Here is a 22749-nt window from a genome sequence, read left to right on the forward strand (position 1 = left end):
GCTCATTTTCACTAAATTTTATTTTTGTTTAGCAATATAAGTACATAATACATGCTATCATTTTTTCATGGCAACCAAAATTTTAACAGCACACATCATAAATGGGCTTTTATGAGCCAACTTGTGAGTGCAGCTATAACTTATTTCTGTGGGAAAACACGCACTGTTTCCAGGCTTAGAATAGCCTATTGGACACAGCCAATGTGTTGTGTGTTCTGGAACCCTCTTCGCGTAGTGTGCACAGGTTGGTTTGTATCCTCTTTCTTTGTCAAGTTCCAAAGCAAAGCGGGAATAGAGGGGGTTTCTTTGCTTCATACGTATGACTTCTGGACATCGATGTGTTTGCCCCACAGGAAAAGCGTTTGACATCACGTATGTGCGCCTCAAGTTCCACACCAGCCGCCCAGAGAGCTTCGCCATTTACAAGCGCACGCGGGAAGAGGGGCCCTGGGTCCCTTACCAGTACTACAGCGGCTCCTGCGAGAACACCTACTCGAAGGCAAACCGAGGCTTCATCAGGACGGGAGGGGACGAGCAGCAGGCCTTGTGCACCGATGAATTCAGTGACATTTCCCCTCTCACCGGGGGCAACGTGGCCTTTTCAACCCTAGAAGGAAGGCCCAGTGCCTACAACTTTGACAATAGCCCTGTGCTGCAGGTAGGCACCTAGCTGTTGGCTTGGTAGCCAGTCAGTTCTTCCATATGCAGGATGCAGGAAGATCATTGTAGTGGGGGACCATGGTCCCACTTCTGAAGTAAGGGGTAGGAATAGCACCTACTCCACCAGGACAGACAGCTGGATTTTATTCTGCTCTCCTGTGTACTCTTAATAAGTGAAGGAAAGTAGTTTTATTTCTGCTGCCCAGTTGATGTTTGTTCTTAGTTTTCATGCACGTGTATTCTGGGATGTAAATTTTACAGATTTTTTTAAATGTTGAACAATTTTGACTTGAGTCTCTGTACTTGTAGTGGAAACAGTTTGCTTCTGCCTTCCTTTTGAAGGAGGGTATTTGAATGAATCTGCCAAATTTTTTTGTATCCTCTCGTACCTCTTCTTTGATTTGACAAAATAAAAAAACTATTTTCTAATACTAGCAAGAGGGAACAACTGAAGCAAGATGTTTAAGAACTCTACCTTCCTTCGTTATTGTACAAGGAAATTTTGGTTGGGTTTGTCTGGCACTGTTGCCAATCATTATGAAAACTCTTCATCACCTAAAAGCACTGGTTTTTGTGACAAGATATGAATTTCGGTAACCCTGGTATAGTGCTTAAGGACGGTGATAGAAACTTTTCCCTATATGGCAATAGAAAGAATTAAAGATTTCTTTTTTCATAAATGCCATGTGCATATTCCTTATACACTGTAATTTGGAATATTTCTGTATTGCTTAGATGTCTGTGACCTTTTCTTATGTTCTGGCTGTTTGATTATGGAGAGACAGATGCGTGCTATGCCATACTCAGCACATTCACACAGACTGGAGATGCTTCTGTCACATGGCTGTAGTTAACATCTAAATGGGGACAGCCTGTATTAATTCGCTGAGACAAGAAAGACTGGATATGGGTTTGCAAATGCTGTATATACTTTATGAAAAGCTGTTGTGACTTCTAAGTAGGGAATCTCCCTGTTTTCTGGGCCTTATGCCTTTGTGTTCCCTCATTCTTTCTCTTTGGAACTTTTTATATACAGGGACCCTTAGTCTAATTTGGCCGTGTGGCTTTGGACAGTGGCAAAAGATGAGAATATATTCTCGCTGGGTCCAGTTCTTCCCTTCCATCGTATTTCTGTAGTTTGCTGGGAGATCATAAATCTTGATTTTGGTAAGCTCTGAGGGTTCTGGTGAGCAATGAGTGTGTTTGCAAAGGTCTTTCAGAAAATGTTTCTTTCAAAGGTGGTAAGGTGTGTTCAAAATACATGGCAGAAAGGATAACCGACTTGGATAGATGAAAAAGCAGGAGACAGATTACCTAGGGCAGAAGTGATCTATAAATACTCTTTAAGTTGGTCAACTGGCACACATTTTCTAACTTTGATTCTTCCTACACAAATTATCGTATTTTACTGTCCTGGGGAGGGAACAGTATAGTCAGTAGGGAAAAGCAGTGAGCTAATGATGTGACTGTGGTTTCCTGGCACCTTTGCTAACTGTATGCCTTGTCAGCCTGTCTGGAAGCAGCTCCCCCAGCCATAGGAATTCTGATGTTTCCTAACTCTTCATGCCACAGAAACTTGTAAGACTAAATGTGGCAAAAGGCTGTGGGCATCTGCAGTAGATTTGCTCAGTTGGTATCATTATGCAAAAGCATTAATTATGCGTCTCTGGACGTAGGAGCTCTGGCTCTGATATACAGTTGCCAAGGAGGGTTAACTGATAGGACTTGTAGCCGATCTGACAGTGAGGGGAGAGGTAGTTGGCTTCTGCCCTCGTTGCTTCCTTTGCCCCCCTCTAAAAGTTGTGATCTTCCGAAACCTTCCCGGTTTCAATGTATATGAATATTACTAAGCATGTAGTGATTTATAATAATAATTAGCATTTATTCCAGCACTCACTATAATGTGCCACAATGTGACAAGCATTGTTCTAAACCCTTTAGATATATTAAATGTATTAACACATTTAACCTTCCCAATAACTCTATAAGGTAGATACTTTTATTTTCTCCATTTTACAGATGAGGAATCAGAGGCCCAGAAAAGATCAAATCACTTGCCCCAAATCACACAGTTTTAAGTGTCAGAACTGGGATTCAAAACCTAGAAAGTCTAGTTCTAGAGTCTGTTCCTTTTAAGATGCCCATTATGGGAAAGAAAAAAAACAAAGGCTTAGATTCAACTCTTGAGAAGCTTTTATTCCAGGAGAGCTGTGATAAAGATGAAGCCTGTCGAAGATATAATAAGCATTAAACACAGAGATATGTTTAGCTGTTTACACTACAGACGACTAAAAGATTCCTAACATTGTGGCCATGAGTGGGCGTTGTTATTGGAGTTCCAAGTTGGGATATGGTGAAATCATCATCTCTTCTCCTTTCTAATTATACATGAAGGCTTCATGGAGATTAGCCTTGATGAGCTCTCTGTGTTGTTCTACATGCCAGGTGTTTGGCCTGGTGTAAGCAGTGATTCTTAATCAGGGGTGTGCTTTCCAGTCTCATGTGAAGCCTTCTGAAAACATAGACGCCTGCAGCTCTGCACGTGCTTGTTAACGTGTCCGTAGGTGATGCTGATATGCAGTCCCAGGAGAGGACTTAAAGTGGACATGGGGGACTTCCCTGTCAGTCCAGTGGTTAAGACTCTGTGCTTTCACTGCAGGGGGTGTGGTGGGTTCGATCCCTGGTCAGGGAACTAAGATCCCACATGCCGTGGGGTGTGGCCAAAAAATAAAATAAATAAGTTAAGTAAGTGGACATGGTATAATTGGGTAGTTTTATGTAATATACCACTCTAAAACTTAATGGTTTTAAACAACCATGATTTATTATTTTTCACGATTTTGTGTTGGCCTGGGCTCGCTCCCTGGCAGGTCAGCTGGGAGCTGGGTTTTTCTCTCCCTGTGGTCTTACATCCTCAAGGGGGCTAGACTAGGCTTCTTCATGTGATGGAGGAAGTATTCCAAGAGGGTAAATCCCAGTGCACACATGCTTGTTAAACCTCTGCTTGTGTCACATTTGCTGATGTCTCCTTGGCCAAAGCAAGTCACGTGCCCAAGCCTAGAATCAGCGTGGACAGGGACTACACAGGTTGTGGACACTGGCAGACATGATTCATTGGGATAATTATTATAACTACTACAGATGTAAACATCTGACTGAAATTAGCTCAGTGAAAGGGCATTTATTATAAGCACTTAGATCTCGTAAAACTGAGGGGAAAACTGTATAACCTTCATTCTTGTCCTCTGCCATTATGGTATACCTACCTACTTGATCAGTTGTAGTTTCTTCACATCTGTTCATTTGCTCGGTAAGTGTTACTTGAACACCAACTATATGCTAAGCACTAGTGAAATGCAGTGAACAAAACAAAACAAATTCCTGCCCTGTGGGGCTTATAATCTGGTGGTGGCAATGGTGGGGTGGGCAGGTGGTGGTGATGGAAACAGGCAATTTAAATAAAATAGGGAAGGGAAATAGGGAGTTGCAGGGGGCTGGGTGGGGGGTGGCGATTTTAGATAGGGTGGCCAGGGAAGGCCTCACGAGAATTGACATTTGGGAAGGGTCAAGACAAAGTGTACGTCTGATTGGTTCAGGCCAGCGTAATGATGGATTGCTTTGTGCTTGGATGTGTCTCCCAGATCTGTCCATAGTGGATTGGGTAAGAGGGAGGGGGAGATGGTACAAGATGGGCAGGAGGGAGCAGTGACCAGTACATCTGATACAGTGGTGGTACTCCGTGAGTTCTGTGCTGGCTTCTCTTGACTGGCTTTGGGGTGTGGATACAGGACGGAGAGACGAGACATGTGTGTTGACTACCTAATGCATGCTGAGCGTTGAAAAGCATATTTCATTGAAGCCTCTCTACAGCCTTGTGACGAAACTCATATTATTCCTGCCTCGGGAGACTCTGAGTGGTAAAGTAACAACTTCGATCGAAGAAGGGAAGAGTCAAGAAGGAAATTCAAGTGTGAAGAAATGAAAGGAGTCCTTGAGTGTTCTAATAGATTTCATGCCAGAAGAGGACATAAGTTAAATGATACATTAACTGTTTAGAAGATTTTGCCACATATATGTCTCTTTATCTTCAGTGCCTTTACCTATCTTTTCTGTGTTTTTGTTTTCTTACAGGAATGGGTAACTGCCACTGACATCAGAGTAACACTCAATCGCCTGAACACTTTTGGGGATGAAGTGTTTAATGACCCCAAAGTTCTCAAATCCTATTATTATGCAATCTCTGATTTCGCTGTGGGTGGTAGGTGAGTAAACCATTAAATAACCTTGAAAGTGATTAGAGCTTTGGTGTAGAAGTAAATGTAGCAACTTGTTTACAACTGTATTAATAATGTTTTTAGACCTCATTATCCTGGAAACAAAGTAATTAGGTTTTCTAAAACCTTGTCAAATCCACACATTAGTGAATTCTTATTGAGCATTTAAGTGCAAAGCTCTGTGATAGGCGCTATGAGGCTACTGAGGAAGTGCAAGTCTGACATTCACTTACTGAGAAGGACCTGACCTTCTAGGATCCTACAGGTGAATGGGGCAGGCGATGTATGAATATGGGAAAAGTTACATACTAGGACCATCAAGCGTTTTAGATAAAGAGATGTCATATGTCAGAGAATAGTTACAGGACTGTCAGGCTAGAGAAACAGATGGAATCTAAGCTGGGCATCGAAGAATAGGTAGGGTTCAGATAAGGAGAGGGGAGGGGATGTCTGGGTTGGGTGCAGGAGGGTTGGGTGCATGTCATGAGCAAAAGTTTATAGAGTTGCAAGCGTTTAAACCTCCTTGACTTAAGGAAAATCTTAGATGAATTTGTGGAGTTGTAAACCAGAGAGAGTTTGGTAGCCAGAGACCTTAGACAGTGAGCCAAGAATCTTGGACTTACCTCCCCTTGTAATAGACCATGAAGTCTCAGGAGCAGAAACATTATTTTTGTATGCAGTGTTCCTGGTATGGGACTGATGCTCAGTGAAAGTTGATGGAAACTGTAACCAATGAGAAATCATGTACTTTTTTGGAGTTAGGGCTATGATTTCAACACAGTAGATTAGGAAGATTAGCTGCAGGCAAGCTAACAGTAGACTATGATCCAGAGAATTTATATTCCTGTTATTATGCTGTCATCTAGGTGTTAGGTGACAAATACCTGACATTAAGGTGGTGACAGCAGAACGGAAAGAAACATTTAGGTGCATTTTATGAAGGAAGAATTACCAGGATTTTAGCTTAGGTGTTTCAGAAGTGTTTGAGTGTATTATTAAGTGGTGCTTGACGCTGTGGAACTGATTGCTATCTTTAAAGAGCGAGTGAGGGTAACGTCTCTGCGCCAGAGTGCGTGTTAGTATTCATGAGGATTTCCATGAGTCCTTAGTTTATGGTAGTACCTGCATCTAGAGGCTCCTTCAAGGATTCTTGGCCCTAACAACCCGAGGGAATGTCAGTCTACCAGAGATCCATATGGTGGTGTGGTATCCGTCTCTCACTGTCTTCAGATCAAATACTTTAAAATCATGATGGCAGACAACTGCTGAAATGTATTGACTTGTTATATGCCTGTACAGTCCTGGGCACATACATATAGTAACCTCTTGATCTTCTCAATAACTCTATGAAATAGGTATTATCATCCTCCCTATTTTACAGGTAAGGCACCGAGTTTAAGTTACATTGGTAAGTCACAGGGCAAGGTTTCGAACCCAGGCAGCCTGGCCTTGGAGTCCATGTTCTTCTTAACCACTACACTTGGCTGCCTCTTGAGATGCACACATTTCCCTTCAGGAAATGGTCCTACAGATGTCCTCAGAAATTGTTGGGGACTTTCTTCTCATGTCCGGTTAATGCCCCATCCCCTGTTAAATAAAGCTACCTTTTTTTTTGGTCTTGTTTAATTTTTCTTCATGCCTGAAAACACACAGTCATTACTTAATCTTGCTCAGTTTCTCAGTTTACAGTTTTGAGTGGTAAACTCAAAAACGTCCTGAGGTGGTTTTTAGTTCTCTGTGTACATCCTTTTTCTGCATCTGTTTCAGGGCTTCATAGGTGTTTCATTCTTTTGAGGGTCTCTTCTCTCCCCAGGTGTAAATGTAACGGACATGCAAGCGAGTGCGTGAAGAATGAATTTGACAAGCTGGTGTGTAATTGCAAACATAATACTTATGGCGTAGACTGTGAGAAGTGCCTTCCTTTCTTCAATGACCGGCCGTGGAGGAGGGCGACCGCCGAGGGTGCCAGCGAATGCCTGCGTGAGTGCCCCTTGGTGTTCGTCTGCTAAATTGTCTTGAGGACTTCAGAGGTGGGAGAAGGAATGGGGGACTTCCTTTGATTCCTCCTTGAAAGGAAAAGCCTGAAAGGCAGAGCTTCTTCCCTAATTTGAGAGTGTAGAACAATAACCTGCATGCACGTCGAAGGAAAATCATAGATGCGGGCAATTGGCCATAAACATAAACTGTGCTGGTTTTATGTTTCCTTCATGAACACACGTAACAGAACGGGAGCAGCGTCTTCAAGGTTTGGCCTTTGCTTAGCTCTAAATACTGGGCCGGGGTTGCCTACTCTAAAATGTGGTTTCTCCAGTCTTTTCTTTGTTGCCCTTTAAAATATTCTTCTTGCTTTCAATGCTTATTTATTTGAACAGCCAGGATTGTTGATTAACATGTGTCAGGTGTGATGAGTTCTAGACTAAGACTGCTATTCAATGGATTATTTATCAAAATTATTTTTCCTTTGTCTCACTAAAGAGCACAATGTGGAGGATTTTCCTACTTCCGTCTCGCAGAGGTGGGTGGCTCTGGGAAGAAGAGTAGATCCTAGTATTCTTAGGAAGAGGTAAAATGAAAAAGATTACACACTGTTTATTCCTTCATAATGTCTTGGTTTATTCTGAAGAGATAGAGAAAGGAATCTCAGGAGAAAAATCCTGAAACTGTGTAATCATGATTTGCCAAGGACTCGAAAGTGAGAAACTTTTAAAGCAGCAACATTGTCTCATGTCCTTATAAATATTCCGTGTCGTATCCTCTTGGTAATAAAGGGAATAAGAAGGAAGACACTCTGAACTTGCAGGAATTATTGGCAGAAACCTTGAAAAAGGACCAATATCTTGACTCATGGCTGTTTCCATTAGCTGCCTACAGCAGATTTTCTTATTCACCTTTTCTTTTCTCGACAAATTCCTGATTTTCAGATAAATTTTATAGCCTCCTCTAGCATTCCTAAGCACTTGAACTTCTTTAATTCTTTTACTGGACTGTAATATCCAGTGTTGGAAACTACATGATAAAGGCTGATAAAAGAAAAAATGAAATACTCCTAGGATGTGACATCTAAATAAATGTACACATGTGTTTGAAAAGTAATCTGCTTAAGGATGTCATATTTTGAGTCTCTCCAGGAACATTATGGGAAAAAACAAGTGTAACATTATATCCAGCTTCTCACTAGCAAGTGAACAGAATACAGTAGCTAACAGACTTTGATAAGGAGCTAAGTCAATTTGCTTTCCTCTTTGGTCCCTTCAGCACCATGGCCCGTCAAAGAGAGAAGTTTCTGGAGGTGGTGACAGTAGTACTACAGTATTGTCAGGGTGCTGGAGCTAGGGAAGAGAAAATGACAGCTGCCTTCTCTCTTACCAGCTGGGAATGAGGGAGCCACAGCATCTGCTTTTAGCAGTGGGTTAGGACAGCAGAGACATGGGGATTGTTCTGCCTCGCAGTCTCTAAGCACCAGACCATTCAGGTGCTGTGAGCTGGGCTGATTGCGAGATAATCTAGGGAGACTTGAGGGAAGAGAAATAGCTGATGAAGAAGGGAATGGGAGCTTTCAAAGTTACTTAACTCTAATTCTTGGTGCCAGCGATTCAAGTTTCTAAAACGTTTTCAAATATAGTACTATAAAAGAACTGATTGTAAAGGCAGGGAGGAGAAAAAAAAACATATATTCAAATTTTTTATTTTTAACATCTTTATTGGAGTATAACTGTTTTACAATAGTGTGTTAGTTTCTCCTTTACAACAAAGTGAATCAGTTATACATATACATATGCTCCCATATCTCTTCCCTCTTGCGTCTCCCTCCCTCCCACCCTCCCTATCCCGCCCCTCTCGGTGGTCACAAAGCACAGAGGTGATAGTAAGTCAGAAGGAGAAAAACAAATACCGTATGCTAACACATATATATGGAATCTAAGAAAAAAAAAATGTCATGAAGAGATTAGTGGTAGGATGGGAATAAAACACAGACCTACTAGAGCATGGACTTGAGGACATGGGGAGGGGGAAGGGTAAGCTGTGTTTTATTCCCGTCCTACCAGTAAAGTCTTCATGACATTTTTTTCCTTAGATTCCATATATATGTGTTAGCATACGGTATTTGTTTTTCTCCTTCTGACTTACTTCACTCTGTATGACAGATTCCAGGTCTATCCACTTCATTACAAATTCAAATTTTTTTAAAAACAACAATCTCCTGCTCTATCTGTAATCAAATAAAATTTTATTTTTATTTAGGGTCTGTACTTGGGGCAGAATCAATAATTTGGAAAATATCATCTTAGTATAAATATCATAAAGATTTTCAGTGACTACAGATACTCGTTCTGTAGGGAATATAGCTACTTAACAGATGACCCATTTGGCACTATGTCTTCCCAGCAGATGGAGGCATCTATGGATCTAGATTTCCCTTCTTGTGGATTTACTTTCCTGTGGATCTATAGATTTCCTGCTTCTTTCGAAAGAGGCACTAATTTTTACCCATGTGTCTCAAGATTACTCCAGCCTGGGTATGCAAGTAATCTGGCATTTTAGAAGTTGGTATCTAATGTATTTGAATTTTCTGAGCCCTGAAAAGTTAACATAAATTGAAACCTGCATATAAATTGGCCCCTTGTGTTTGGACTTGGTATTAGAATGAAGGATAAAGATTCAGAAAAATTGTAATTTGACTTGGCTTTTGTTTGTATGTGTACGACTATGTGGAGATTCCTAAGTACAAGGATTACTTATATTTTATGATGGTACTATTTTTGATAAGGATGAACATTTTTCTTAGTAAGCTGTTGACCTGACTGTGTGAACCCTTTATAGACAGACATACCGTTTTCGTTTTTGTTTTTGAATGAACAGTGCATCTGGTGGTCCTTCTTAATCTGCCACCACCTGTCTGTCAGCGATGTGGGGAATTATGGTTTTGTTTTCTTTGAGTCTTTTAAAATTCTGTTTGTAAAGGAACATGGATCTGACTTAATAACGTTTTGGCCAACAGCCTGTGACTGCAATGGCCGATCGCAGGAATGCTACTTTGACCCTGAACTGTACCGTTCCACGGGCCATGGTGGCCACTGTACCAACTGCCAGGGTAACACGGACGGCGCCAACTGTGAGAGGTGCCGGGAGAACTTCTTCCGCCTCGGGAACAGAGAAGCCTGCTCTCCCTGCCTCTGTAGTCCTGTTGGTAAGTGACAGGCAGAGTCCGCTTCACTGTGATGGTTGGAAGACAAAATAAGCATTCCCTGTACCCCCGGAAAATAAAGCTTTGTTTCCTAGGGGTTCGCACAGCTTAAGTATAGGAGAGTGTACATTGTTATGACATGTAAATGATTTAGGATCTGCCTCTACTCTCTTTAACCAAGTTGGGCCTTCAGATGATTTTCTGGTGTGTCTAAAAAACGTGGGGTTGGCCTGAGTAATGGTTTTGTAAATAAGTAACAATAAGATCATCAAGACCATTTGAACTTTGACTGTAAAAGGTTAGCTGCTTCGTGAGTTCTTCCTTGTTAATGATTTTGTTTAGTCTAACCTCCTTGGAGGGCTGAACTCTTTTTCAGCACATTGGTGTGTGTTCAGAGGAGCAGAGTGCTCTTAGTCTGTTGTACTTTTTCAGGAGTTTGAACTTTATTTTTGTTATTCATGCCTGTATATACTTAAATTCTAGACACAGGCCATAAGGAGCCTGTGCTTGTCCACAGAGCAGTGACTCGTTTTGTGTATGGTTTACCATTGGGTACAGAGTGATTTGTTAGTGTTTTTCAACAGTTATGAGTAGATTCATCTTAGGGGGTATGTCTGGAAAGTTTAGAAGTCATGGCTTGGGCTTCCCTGGTGGCGCAGTGGTTGAGAGTCCGCCTGCCGATGCGGGGGACGCGGGTTCGTGCCCCGGTCCGGGGGGATCCCACATGCCGCGGAGTGGCTGGGCCCGTGAGCCGTGGCCGCTGAGCCTGCGCGTCCGGAGCCTGTGCTCCGCAACGGGAGGGGCCGCAGCGGTGAGAGGCCCGCGTGCCGCAAAAAAAAAAAAAAAGAAAAAAAAAAAAAAGTCATGGCTTAAAAGGGTATGATTTTGAGAGTGTTCTGATTTAAAATTTGATCTTTATTCTCTTGGTTACCATCTAGATATTGAAAAACAATCTGCATTCTGGTTTTCAGGCATTGTTTTTAGTTGCCAACCTTCTTTCTTTGAGACATTAATTTTACTTACCTAACTGGTGGTTGACACGGAGCGCTTTAAATTTCAGGCTCTCTCAGCACACAGTGTGATAGCTATGGCAGGTGTAGCTGTAAGCCTGGAGTGATGGGGGACAAATGTGACCGTTGCCAGCCTGGGTACCATTCTCTTACTGAGGCTGGGTGCAGGTAAGATTTTTCAAGGGGGCGGAATCCAAATGTAGCTGATTCCTAATAATAGATGTTGTAGCTAATCTGCAGCCATGTAAACATTTTTCCCCCGTAATACTTGTAAACCAAGATTTAAGGCTTCTAGCTGTAATGATGATCCAGGGTTGTTCTGTACAGAGGTGAAGCAGAGTTTTCAGTGTCTAAATGTGATTATCCTTGATTGAAATCAAATCCAAATATAAAGATGACTTTAGGATTCATTTTGCTCTTTTTATTCCTTTTTAAAAAAAGGAATTCCTTTTTTAAAAACCTGTTAACATGTAAAACAAAAGATTGACTTGGAGTGAAATTTCTTTATCATTTCTCTTATTTCATTGTTTTCCTCCATTTTCCATCCAATAGGCCATGCTCTTGTAATCCTTCTGGCAGCATAGACGAATGTAATTTTGAAACAGGAAGATGTGTTTGCAAAGACAATGTCGAAGGCTTCAATTGTGAGAGGTAGCTCATTTTTTCTCTAGCCGTATTGTATTTTCTCTGTTATCGTATTTCAAGTACAACGAATACCTGATTGTATCTTAATCTCTTTCAGATGCAAACCTGGATTTTTTAATCTGGAATCATCTAATCCTATGGGTTGCACACCTTGCTTCTGCTTTGGGCATTCTTCTGTCTGTACAAATGCTGTTGGCTACAGTGTTTATTCTATAACCTCTACCTTTCAGATTGGTAAAGTAGACCTTTTCTTCTGTCCTCTAGAATCGTGAGACTAGACTTACAATGTTAAAAAGTCAGTAGTTCTTTGAGGATTTTTTTGACGGTATCAGCACTTTGTTTTTTAATGTATGTGATTTTTGTTTGGCGTTTTAATTTAATGAAAGTATATATAAATGGTTTTAGAATTTACCAAATTAAGTATAAAATGTTATATAAAATAAAGAAAATTATAGCTTGAGGGGTATAGCATATATAGGTACTGTTATAGCCTCCATTTATTAAAAAACTTTCCTTGATGACTTGCTATATATTTTGTGGTATATAGAGGACCTGAATTCAGGACATTTACAAAGTAACGGCACTTGTGTTCCATCCTCTGCTTGCAGATGAGGATGGGTGGCGTGTAGAACAAAGGGATGGCTCTGAAGCATCATTTGAGTGGTCCTCTGAGAGGCAAGATATCGCTGTCATTTCAGATAGCTACTTTCCTAGGTACTTCATTGCCCCCGGTAAGTAAGGCTAGGAAGCGGTCTCGCTTGGCATGTGCCCCTGTTTATTCGTACTCTCACATTCTTGCTCACCATTGTGTCTGCCTTCCAGCAAAGTTCTTGGGCAAGCAGGTGTTGAGTTATGGTCAGAACTTCTCCTTCTCCTTTCGAGTGGACAGGCGAGACACTCGCCTCTCTGCAGAAGACCTGGTGCTTGAGGGAGCTGGCCTAAGAGTGTCTGTGCCCTTGATCGCTCAGGGCAATTCCTATCCGAGTGAGACCACTGTGAAATATGTCTTCAGGTAAGACAGTTTTGTTTGCAAAATCTGACTTAACCAGAATTATAAGAGTGGTTTCTTTGTCAAAGCTCATCAGGCCTCAGGGTGTGTGTCGAAGAAAAACTTCTGGCTTCTCAAGGTGACTTTGTAAAAGGGAACTTTCCCCTTAGTTTACGTGTACCTTTTCCAGTTGTACTATCAAACCAACAGACTCATCTCTGACCTGGTTAGATTGGCAGAGCAGTACATTGTTGGTGCCATAAATGAGTAAGAAATGCTTTCTCAGCACCCAGAATTGTCCTTACAGAGGTTAATGTGGCCCTTTCTTTTTCTCTAGGCTCCATGAAGCGACAGATTACCCTTGGAGGCCTACTCTTACCCCTTTCGAATTTCAGAAACTCCTAAACAATTTGACCTCTATCAAGATCCGTGGGACATATAGTGAGAGAAGTAAGTTATGATATAATTTAAGAGACTCATTTAAGATGATTACATAAAAGCATCCATAATCAAAAGTTTATCTCTAAAGTCCTAATACTATAACACTGATCCTAAAGAAGTGGTATAAACTGCCTCATCATACATGAATTATGTATAAAAATAATGCATTTTAAAATGACTTTTAAGGACCTGGAGAAAATTAGCCAAAATTAGTAAATAGTATTGTCTTATAATAAATAAACCTATTGAGGCTACATTATATATAATTAGAATCATCTAAGAATCCCAAATATAATTCTGCTGGCTCACATTGCTTAACCTTTGTTTCTTTTTATTTCTTGCTATGTAACTATCAAGCCCTTTTAACTAAATTGGCTAAATTATGAAAAATTAAAAATTACTGAATGAACATTTGTTATAATTTTAAATTTAAAAAGCTGTTTTTCAGCATTTCTTTAAATTTTTTTCCTATAATTTTTTTTTTTTTTAAATGAGGACCTATTTCTATAGAAAGGTAAAGTTGTCTGGGGGAAGAGGAATCAGAGTGGTGGTGGGGCATTGAAAGTGGCATCAGCAGCTTGGATGTGTTGATTTTTGAGATGCCTGCATGAATATCCAGATGAAAATGTCTTATAAGTAGTTAGAAATATGGATGGGGCTTACGAAGAAGTTGAGACTGGAGATCTAGAATCGAAGGGTTGTCAACGTATGGGTAATCATTTTTAAACTTGGAAATATAACAAAAAAATATAGAAAGAGAAAAGAAGATGCAATCCTGGAAACATAGTTATTTAAGGACCATGACCTGAGACTTGAGAGAAAAAGAATTTTAAGGAAGAGGAACAATGAACAGGTTTAGGAAGATAGTACAATTAGATTTTGGTATTGGGTAACTGAAGAATCATTGATGAGGGTTTTTGTTTGTTTGTTTGTTTTTTTAAGAAGTGTTGAAACTGAAGTTAGATTGCAGTGATTTAATTAAGTAAATTAAATCACAAATTAAGTAAATTCAAAGGTGAAGAAGTAAAATACAGATTATTCTTTTAAGAAGTTCGGCTGTGAGGGAAGGAAAAGAGAGGGACTCTAATTTGGGAGTAGGGACAGGTTGAAGAAAGAGTACTTTTAGGATGGGGAGGCTTAAGAATGTTCGGAGTTGGAAGCACATTAACAGTGGAGATGTCTCTCATGATCTAATGTTGAAAAAACCCATAAATGTAGTAAAAGTTAACTAAATTCAAGGCAGAAATAGAAGAGCTGTCCTTTAGCCTCAGGTCATCAGTTTCTAAGAATTATATAAACAGCAAGTGATATTTCATAGCATGGGGAAATACACTTGAAAGATATGAGTGCAAGAGACAGGAGTGGAATGGAAATTAAAGGGAAATATGATGATACAGTCAAAACCTGCCTCTTCCATAGGATGTTCCTGCTGAGTCTGTCATGTGCACTGTTAGGCTGGATGAACCATTGGGCTAAGCCAATATAAGGCTTCCTCTATTTTTATTTTCTTCTGGAAACGGGAAAGCATTATGATATACGGCATAACAGCTTTGGAATAATTACATATTTGTCAAAGTAGCCCTGATGATTAGAACTTGTTTACTTATTTTTTCTGTTTTATGCAGGGCAAAAAATATAATTTGAGTGGTACTTGTCGACAGGTGCTTTCCCTGCTTTCTTATCCTTGAACTCTACGATCAGTGCCTGATTTTGTGGCAAAAGAACAAAAACACGGCTTAATGGCTGTAGCCTTAAACTCATTATTTCCACATTCTTCCTTTTATCTTTTCTTGCCCCAGATTATTGCCCAGTGCTTTTCATTTTTCACATTGGTGATTGGGAGAACTGTAAAATCCAACAAATCTCTGTGTGTGTGTGTGTGTGTGTGTGTGTGTGTGTGTGTGTGTGTGTGTGTGTGTGTGTGTGTGTGTGTGTGCGCGCGCGCGCGCACACGCACGTGTGCTTAAAAAATCAAGTTTGCTCTACCGCCATTCAGATACTTAGCACCAGGTAGCACATAATTGTTCTAAATGCTATTTTCTGGTTATTTTCTCCAACAGATGAATTAAACTGATGGTTGATTGTCTCTGAAATTTTGGGTGTGGTTACCCTTTAGCATTATTGACTTTGCAAGAAGTTTTGGAATACGAAAGCCAGTTCACTGATCCTCTTCTCCACATCATACACAGGTGCTGGATATTTGGATGATGTCACCCTGGCAAGCGCTCGTCCTGGGCCTGGGGTCCCTGCAACTTGGGTGGAGTCCTGCACCTGTCCTGTGGGATACGGAGGGCAGTTTTGTGAGATGTGCCTCTCAGGTTACAGAAGAGAAACTCCGAGTCTTGGACCATACAGTCCCTGTGTGCTTTGTACCTGCAATGGGCACAGTGAGACCTGTGACCCTGAGACAGGTGAGAAGATGACCTTTGGGGACTGCTAGACCTAAATTCTCTTTAGCAGGTGGTTGGAAATGCTCATTGTCTTATTTGCTTATACACTCGCCTGTTTTCTCACACCTGCTCTCCAAATAGGTGTTTGTAACTGCAGAGAGAATACAGCCGGGCCCCACTGTGAGAAGTGTAGTGACGGGTACTATGGAGATTCAACCGTGGGCACCTCCTCTGATTGCCAACCCTGTCCGTGTCCTGGGGGCTCCAGTTGTGCTGTTGTCCCTAAGACACAGGAGGTGGTGTGCACCAACTGTCCTACTGGCACCACTGGTAAGTCTGCTCTATCCATAGAAACACCTTGGGAAGAAGGACTTTGGAGGTTTTTGGATTTTCTTGTTTGGTTCCATGATTAGTTTTCCTAGTAGGCAAAAGTTTTGTAGGAAACAGGTTTATTATGGATTTGTAAAATACATATCAGATACTAATAATAGCTAACATTATTTATGGCCAGATGCTTTTCTAAGCACTTTAACATGTACTGCCTCATTAATCCTCACAACCCTCTGAGATAGCTTCTTGCATTATCCTCAGGTTACAGCTAAGAAAACTGAGGCACAGAGACATTAACTTACATGTCCAAGGCTACATGGCTAGTCATTGGAGCAGCTGGAATTTCAACCCAGGCATTCTGGCTCCAAAGATGATGATCACTACAATATATTCTCCCTTGTAAGATGCAAATCAAAACTTGATTTTTAGTTTGTGAGGCTGCCCTGGGATTCTTTGTAAAGTGGTAATTTTAGAATTCTTTAAATTCTTTATCTAAATCATCCTTTCAGTGTATCAGGGCCCATCGCATTTAGTTGGGGAAAAAAATATTTGTAGAGCTTTGGATAAGACCTCTGTTCCCATTCTCTGAGTTTCTTTCTTTTTGATAAGAACATAAAACTAGATCTTTCCTAGCTACTCAGGGAGTTGCCTGTGCTGATTGACAGAGGAGACGGGGGCTCACTGTTGACCGTTCCCCTTTCTTCCACTGACTTTAGCCTCCACGTAATGGAGAGGTTCTGGCCAGGCTTCTGATACAGCCTTTGACTCCATTACAAGCTCTTTGTTCAAAAGATATTGCTAGAGAGCATGAACATAAGTAGAAAAACCAAAACACTGAGCTCATAATCTGTATCTCTCATGTCTCAACAAAACATTCTTTAATCATTGGGAAACATTAAAACACTCCACCTTCCTTCCACTTCTCCCCTGACCGCACATCGAGCACAAGGGCAGTGCCACACAGGGAGAGCCAGTCATTTGCTTAAGGTAGTTGAAAAGATAAGGAGTAGAAGTTAGTGTAGAATTTCATATTTTTGACTCTTTTCTCTTTTTTTTTAAGAAAACAGTGGCCCAACAGAGTCTCTTAGACATAGACTTCTCCAGCCTCATTCCCCACCACCCACCGCTGCACTTGTACCCTCTGCTCCAGCCCTCCTGGGCTCAGGTGTGCCCGACTCTGGCCTGCCACGTGCTGTTCTTTTTCTTTAGAGTGCTTACCCGACTCTCTCACTTTTCTTAGCCAACTCCTGTCTGTTCTGTGGGTTGAGTTGAAACGTCACTTCCCCAGGATGGTTTTCCTCAATGAACCCTCCCTGCTGTACCCAGGTTCTTAGGACCCTTTACTCTGCTGCCACAGAGTATAGTAAGTATCCCTCGTGCAGTGTCTACTCTCAGAAGTACTTAATAGAGCATTTTGATAAGAGATCCCTCTACTGATTCTGTTGTTTCACTGGACAGTAAACTAAAGAGTTAGGCATTGTGGAGTCGTTCTCGTATCTATACTAAATAGTATAAAGGGTGAAGTAAAATTATTCAGGATGCTTATAGAGAGATGGAGATTTTAGAAAATGTTATACACATATTAGTCACTAATCAGATGTTTCTCACAGAACATTTGTGAAATATACAGTTGACCCTTGAACAACACAGGTTTGAACTGAATGGGTCCGCTTGTATGAGATTTTTTCAATAGTAAATACTACAGTACTACAGTCCACAGTTGGTTGAATCCATGGATGTGGAGTTGCAAATTCAGAGGAGCCGCAGAAGGCGGGGGCTGGCTGACTGTAAGTTGTATGAGGATTTCTGACTGTACAGAGGGACCAGTCCACCTCCGCATTGTTCAAGGGTCAGCTGTATTTGTTTTGTTAGTTATCACCTGGATTGAAGGAAATGATCTATAGCAGTTCTTGAGGATGTTAATTAGGATGTAGAAGTCTGCATGAAAACAGCACAGACCCGGTGAAAAATAATGCCATCAGTCTTTTTTTTTTTTTGGCTGTGTTGGGTCTTCGCTGCGTGCAGGCTTTCTCTAGTTGCGATGCGTGGGCTTCTCATTGCGGTGGCTTCTCCTGTTGCAGAGCACAGGCTCTAGGTGCGTGGGCTTCAGTAGTTACAGCACGTGGGCTCTAAGGGCACGTGGGCTTCAGTAGTTGTGGCTCACGGGCTCTAGAGCACAGGCTCAGTAGTTGTGGCGCTCGGGCTTAGTTGCTCCGCAGCGTGTGGGATCTTCCCAGACCAGGGATCGAACCCATGTCCCCTGCATTGGCAGGTGGATTCTTAACCACTGAGCCACCAGGGAAGTCCAATACCATCACTCTTTATTTTCCTATATCCTGCTTTACTTCTTTTCATAGCACTTTTTAGCCACTTGATATTTTTATGTGTATTCATTTGTTGATGGCCTATCTTCCCCCTCCACCCCCAGTTTAAGCTCCTTGACAGCAGGAACTTTTGTCTGTTTAATTCACTTTTGTGTCCCTAACACCCAGAATAGTGTTTGGCACATGTGTTTGTTGAACGAATGCAAGTATTTATTGAATAAATGAATAGAGGTTGCAGATACAAAGTAAGATGTTCCTCATTTAGAAAATTGTTTAAGAACATGAATAACTGCTGATAGTCACTGAGATCTTCACGTGTGAGATGATTCTGCATTTAATTTAATACTCTAAACAATATTTTCGGGTAAATTAAAAATAATAATCATTTTTTCAACAAAATTTTTTGAGTGCATGGCTTTGGAACATGAAGATGAATAAAGGAGGGTCCCTAATCTTCAGGGTCTAAAAGTGTGGAGCAAAGCACAGATCATTTTAATACAGTGTGGTAGTTCAGATAAAGGAACACACACAAGAGTGCTAAAGGAGAAGAAAGGAAGACACCACTCCCAGTGTGGGAGGGATAATAAGGAAGACCAAGACTAAGAGAAGTCTATAACTTGCCTGAAGTCATATAAGTAGTACAGCCTGGACTTGAACCTACATCCTAGACTCTGAGACATAGGAGTAGACTAGCTGTAGCTGTGGAAGATATTTTGCAATGAGAGCTTTTCATGGGCTATCATGTAGCTCTGTTTTAAGTTTTCTAACAGATTTTTTAATTGAGTTTTATTCAGAACAGGTTTTAAGACATTTTAAATATGGATCATATCTAGACTAGCTAAATTACCTGATGAAAAAGCAGAACTGAAATGGTGTCTTAAATCCTAATCTGGAGAAGGATCTTGGGTGCGGGTCTGGAAACTATTGCATATTTGCCTCAGAGGCAAGAAGGGCCCCTAGCTTTCTGTCCTCTCTTAACATCCTATTTCTTCATGTCCTACCCTACCCCGGCCACATTTTCTGTTACCTCATCAGTGTCTGTTTGCCAGATGCAGTGGTCAGTTTTCAGTCCTTATCTGACCTGGTCTCTCAGCAGCACTGGACACTGTTCCCTACTCACTTTGCTCCACACATGTTCTCCTCTTGCTTTTTGTGACACTTCCCTCACCTTGGTTTTCTTCTACTTCTCTTCTCTTGGGTCTCCTTTGATCACTTCTGTTTCTCAACCTAGGGCTTTCATGTCAGCTTTATCTATATTCTCTCCTTAGGTGAGCAAATCTCATCTTTAGGCTTCAAAAGCCCCTCTGTGCCTACAACTGCAAAATCCATGTCTTCAGCCCTGAACTCGCTCTCTTGAGTACCAGCTACCTACTTGCTGTCTCCACTTGGATGGTGGGCTGGAAGCCTTCCATCTGCCCCTCCATAGCCCTTCTTTATCCTTCTCCGCCCTGATGAGACCTGCATGTACTACATCACATGGCCACCTCCATTTGAGTGCAGGTGGTGGGAAGCACATAGGAGATCAGAGAGAGAGGAAGGAGAGTGCAGGCAGAGTATGTATTCCAAGGCCCCCTCTGTAGGGTCCTTGTGGTTTGGTGACCTTAATCAAAGTTACCAGCTCTTGGCAGGTGACCTTCTCCAAACAGCCCTTTCTAAGAAAGTTATAGAAAATATTAGGTTATGGTAACTGCTCCCTCCACCCACCCTCTGAGGCCAGGGTTCTGGAGCCCTGCAGTTACTATCCCAGGTGCTATGCTCTACTTGTGGTTTCTCAACACTATCCCTTTCCTTCTATGGATAGTATATTTTATTCACTCTCCTCAAGTCTTTTTTTTTTTTTTTTTTTCAATTATCTATCTTTTCTTTGATGTTTTGACATGCCATTTTTATCATGTTCTAATTTCTTAATATACAAATATCCCATGGATTTTTAATCACTGGAAAATTCTTCTTGAAAAAATGCTCTCCAGTGTGTGACACTGCATAGGATGGTGCTGTATATAAACATTTTAGTCAACGTTCCCTACCATTTCTCAAAAAAGAATAGTTTGATATAAGGATATTAAACTAAATATTAATAGGGACATAATTTTCAATTTTGTCTTTTTTTTTTAATGTTTATTTTCTTATTCGTCATCCATTTTATACACATCAGTGTATACATGTCAGTCACAATCTCCCAATTCATCACACCACCACCACCACTTCCCTGCCACTTCCCCCCTTGGTGTCCATATGTTTGTTCTCTACATCTGTGTCTCTATCTCTGCCCTGCAAACCGGTTCATCTGTACCTATTTTCTAGGTTCCACATTTGTTATTTCTTAAAGCAACTTCTCACCCTCAATCCATCCTCCATGTCTAGCTAGAGTGATCTTTATAAAAATTTAATCAGATGATTTCACTTCCCAGTTGAAGTTTCATTAATTGCCAACTGGTCAAACTATAAAATATAAATTGCTTTGTATGGCCTTGCAGAATCCAGGTTCTGATTATCAGTCTAACCTCAACTGCCAATATCTTCTTCCTCAGATTTTATATGCCAGCATTTCTTAGAAAACCCTAGCCTTTTCACCTGCCGCTTTCCCCCCTTGGTGTCCATACGTTTGTTCTCTACATCTGTGTCACAACTTCTGCTCTGCAAACCAGATCATCTGTACCATTTTCTAGGTTCCACGTATATGCGTTAATATATGATATTTGCTTTTCTCTTCCTGACTTCCTTCACTCTGTATAACAGTCTCTAGATGCATCCACGTCTCTACAAATGACCCAATTTCGTTCCTTTTTATGGCTGAGTAATATTCCCTGGTATATATGTACCACATCTTCTTTATCCATTCATCTGTCAATGGGCATTTAGGTTGCTTCCATGACCTGGCTATCGTAAATAGTGCTGCAGTGAACATTGGGGTGCATGTGTCTTTTTGAATTATGGTTTTCTCCGGGTATATGCCTGGTAGTAGGATTGCTGGGTCATATGGTAGTTTTATTTTTAGTTTTTTAAGGAACCTCCATACTGTCCTCCATAGTGGCTGTTTCAATTTACATTCCCACCAACAGTGCAAGAGGGTTCCCTTTTCTCCACATCCTCTCCAACATTTGTTGTTTGCACATTTTCTCATGATGCCCATTCTAACTGGTGTGAGGTGATACCTCATTGTAGTTTTGATTTGCGTTTCTCTGATAGTTAGTGATGTTGAGCAGCTTTTCATGTGCTTCTTGGCCATCTGTATGTCTTCTATGGAGAAATGTCTCTTTAGGTCCTCTGCCTATTTTTGGATTGGGTTGTTTGTTTTTTTATTTATTTTATTTTATTTTTATTATTATTATTATTATTTTTTGTGGTACGCAGGCCTCTCACTGCTATGGCCTCTCCCGTTGCGGAGCACAGGCTCCGGACGCACAGGCTCAGCGGCCATGGTTCGCGGGCCCAGCCACTCCGCGGCACGTGGGATCTTCCTGGACCAGGGCACGAACCCGCACCCCCTGCATTGGCAGGTGGACTCTCAACCACTACGCCACCAGGGAAGCCCTGTTTTTTTAATATTGAGCTGCATGAGCTGTTTATATATTTTGGAGATTAATCCTTTGTCCGATGATTCATTTGCAAATATTTTCTCGCATTCTGAGGGTTGTCTTTTCGTCTTGTTTATGGTTTCCTTTGCTGTGCAAAAGCTTTTAAGTTTCATCAGGTCCTATTTGTTTATTTTTGTGTTTATTTTTTTTTAAATTTCCATTACTCTAGGAGTTGGATCAAAAAATATCTTGCTGTGATTTATGTCAAAAAATGTTCTTCCTATGTTTTCCTCTAAGAGTTTTATAGTGCCCGGTCTCACATTTAGGTCTCTAATCCATTTTGAGTTTATTTTTGTGTATGGTGTTAGGGAGTGTTCTAATTTCATTCTTTTACATGTAGCTGTCCAGTTTTGCCAGCACCACTTCTTGAAGAGACTGTCTTTTCTCCACTGTATATCCTTGGCTCCTTTGTCATAGATTAGTTGACCATATGTGCGTGGGTTTATCTCTGGGCTTTCTATCCTGTTCCATTGATCTATGTTTCTGGTTTTGTGCCAGTGCCATATTGTCTTGATTACTGTAGCTTTGTAGTATAGTCTGAAGTCAGGGAGCCTGATTCCTCCAGCTTGTTTTTTTTCCCTCAAGACCGCTTTGGCTATTCGGGGTCTTTTGTGTCTCCATACAAATTTTAGGATTTTTTGTTCTAGTTCTGTAAAAAATGCCATTAGTAATTTGATAGGCATTGCATTGAATCTGTAGATTGCTTTAGTATAGTCATTTTCACAATATTGATTTTTGCAGTCCAAGAACATGGTATATCTCTCCATCTGTTGGTATCATCTTTAATTTCTTTCATCAGTGTCTTATAGTTTTCTGCATACAGGTCTTTTGTCTCCCTAGGCAGGTTTATTCCTAGGTATTTTATTCTTTTTGTTGCAATGGTAAACGGGAGTGTTTCCTTAATTTCTCTTTCAGATTTTTCAT

The 22749-nt window shown here is 40.9% G+C and overlaps 1 protein-coding gene across 1 annotated transcript in view; it reads left to right on the plus strand.

Annotated features, from left to right (window-relative positions):
• Positions 1-22749, plus strand: part of LAMC1 (laminin subunit gamma 1) — a 123797-nt gene that overhangs the window by 73568 nt on the left and 27480 nt on the right. Inside the window, exons 2-13 of the mRNA XM_024133830.3 lie at positions 354-658; positions 4792-4922; positions 6748-6914; positions 9934-10122; positions 11180-11297; positions 11682-11780; positions 11872-12008; positions 12383-12505; positions 12597-12786; positions 13100-13212; positions 15393-15614; positions 15735-15923. Of these exons, the coding sequence (XP_023989598.1) occupies positions 354-658; positions 4792-4922; positions 6748-6914; positions 9934-10122; positions 11180-11297; positions 11682-11780; positions 11872-12008; positions 12383-12505; positions 12597-12786; positions 13100-13212; positions 15393-15614; positions 15735-15923 (1983 nt within the window). The remainder of the gene's footprint in view (positions 1-353; positions 659-4791; positions 4923-6747; positions 6915-9933; positions 10123-11179; positions 11298-11681; positions 11781-11871; positions 12009-12382; positions 12506-12596; positions 12787-13099; positions 13213-15392; positions 15615-15734; positions 15924-22749) is intronic.

Source organism: Physeter macrocephalus, chromosome 4, assembly GCF_002837175.3.
Source record: "Physeter macrocephalus isolate SW-GA chromosome 4, ASM283717v5, whole genome shotgun sequence".
Taxonomy (NCBI): Eukaryota; Metazoa; Chordata; class Mammalia; order Artiodactyla; family Physeteridae; genus Physeter; species Physeter macrocephalus.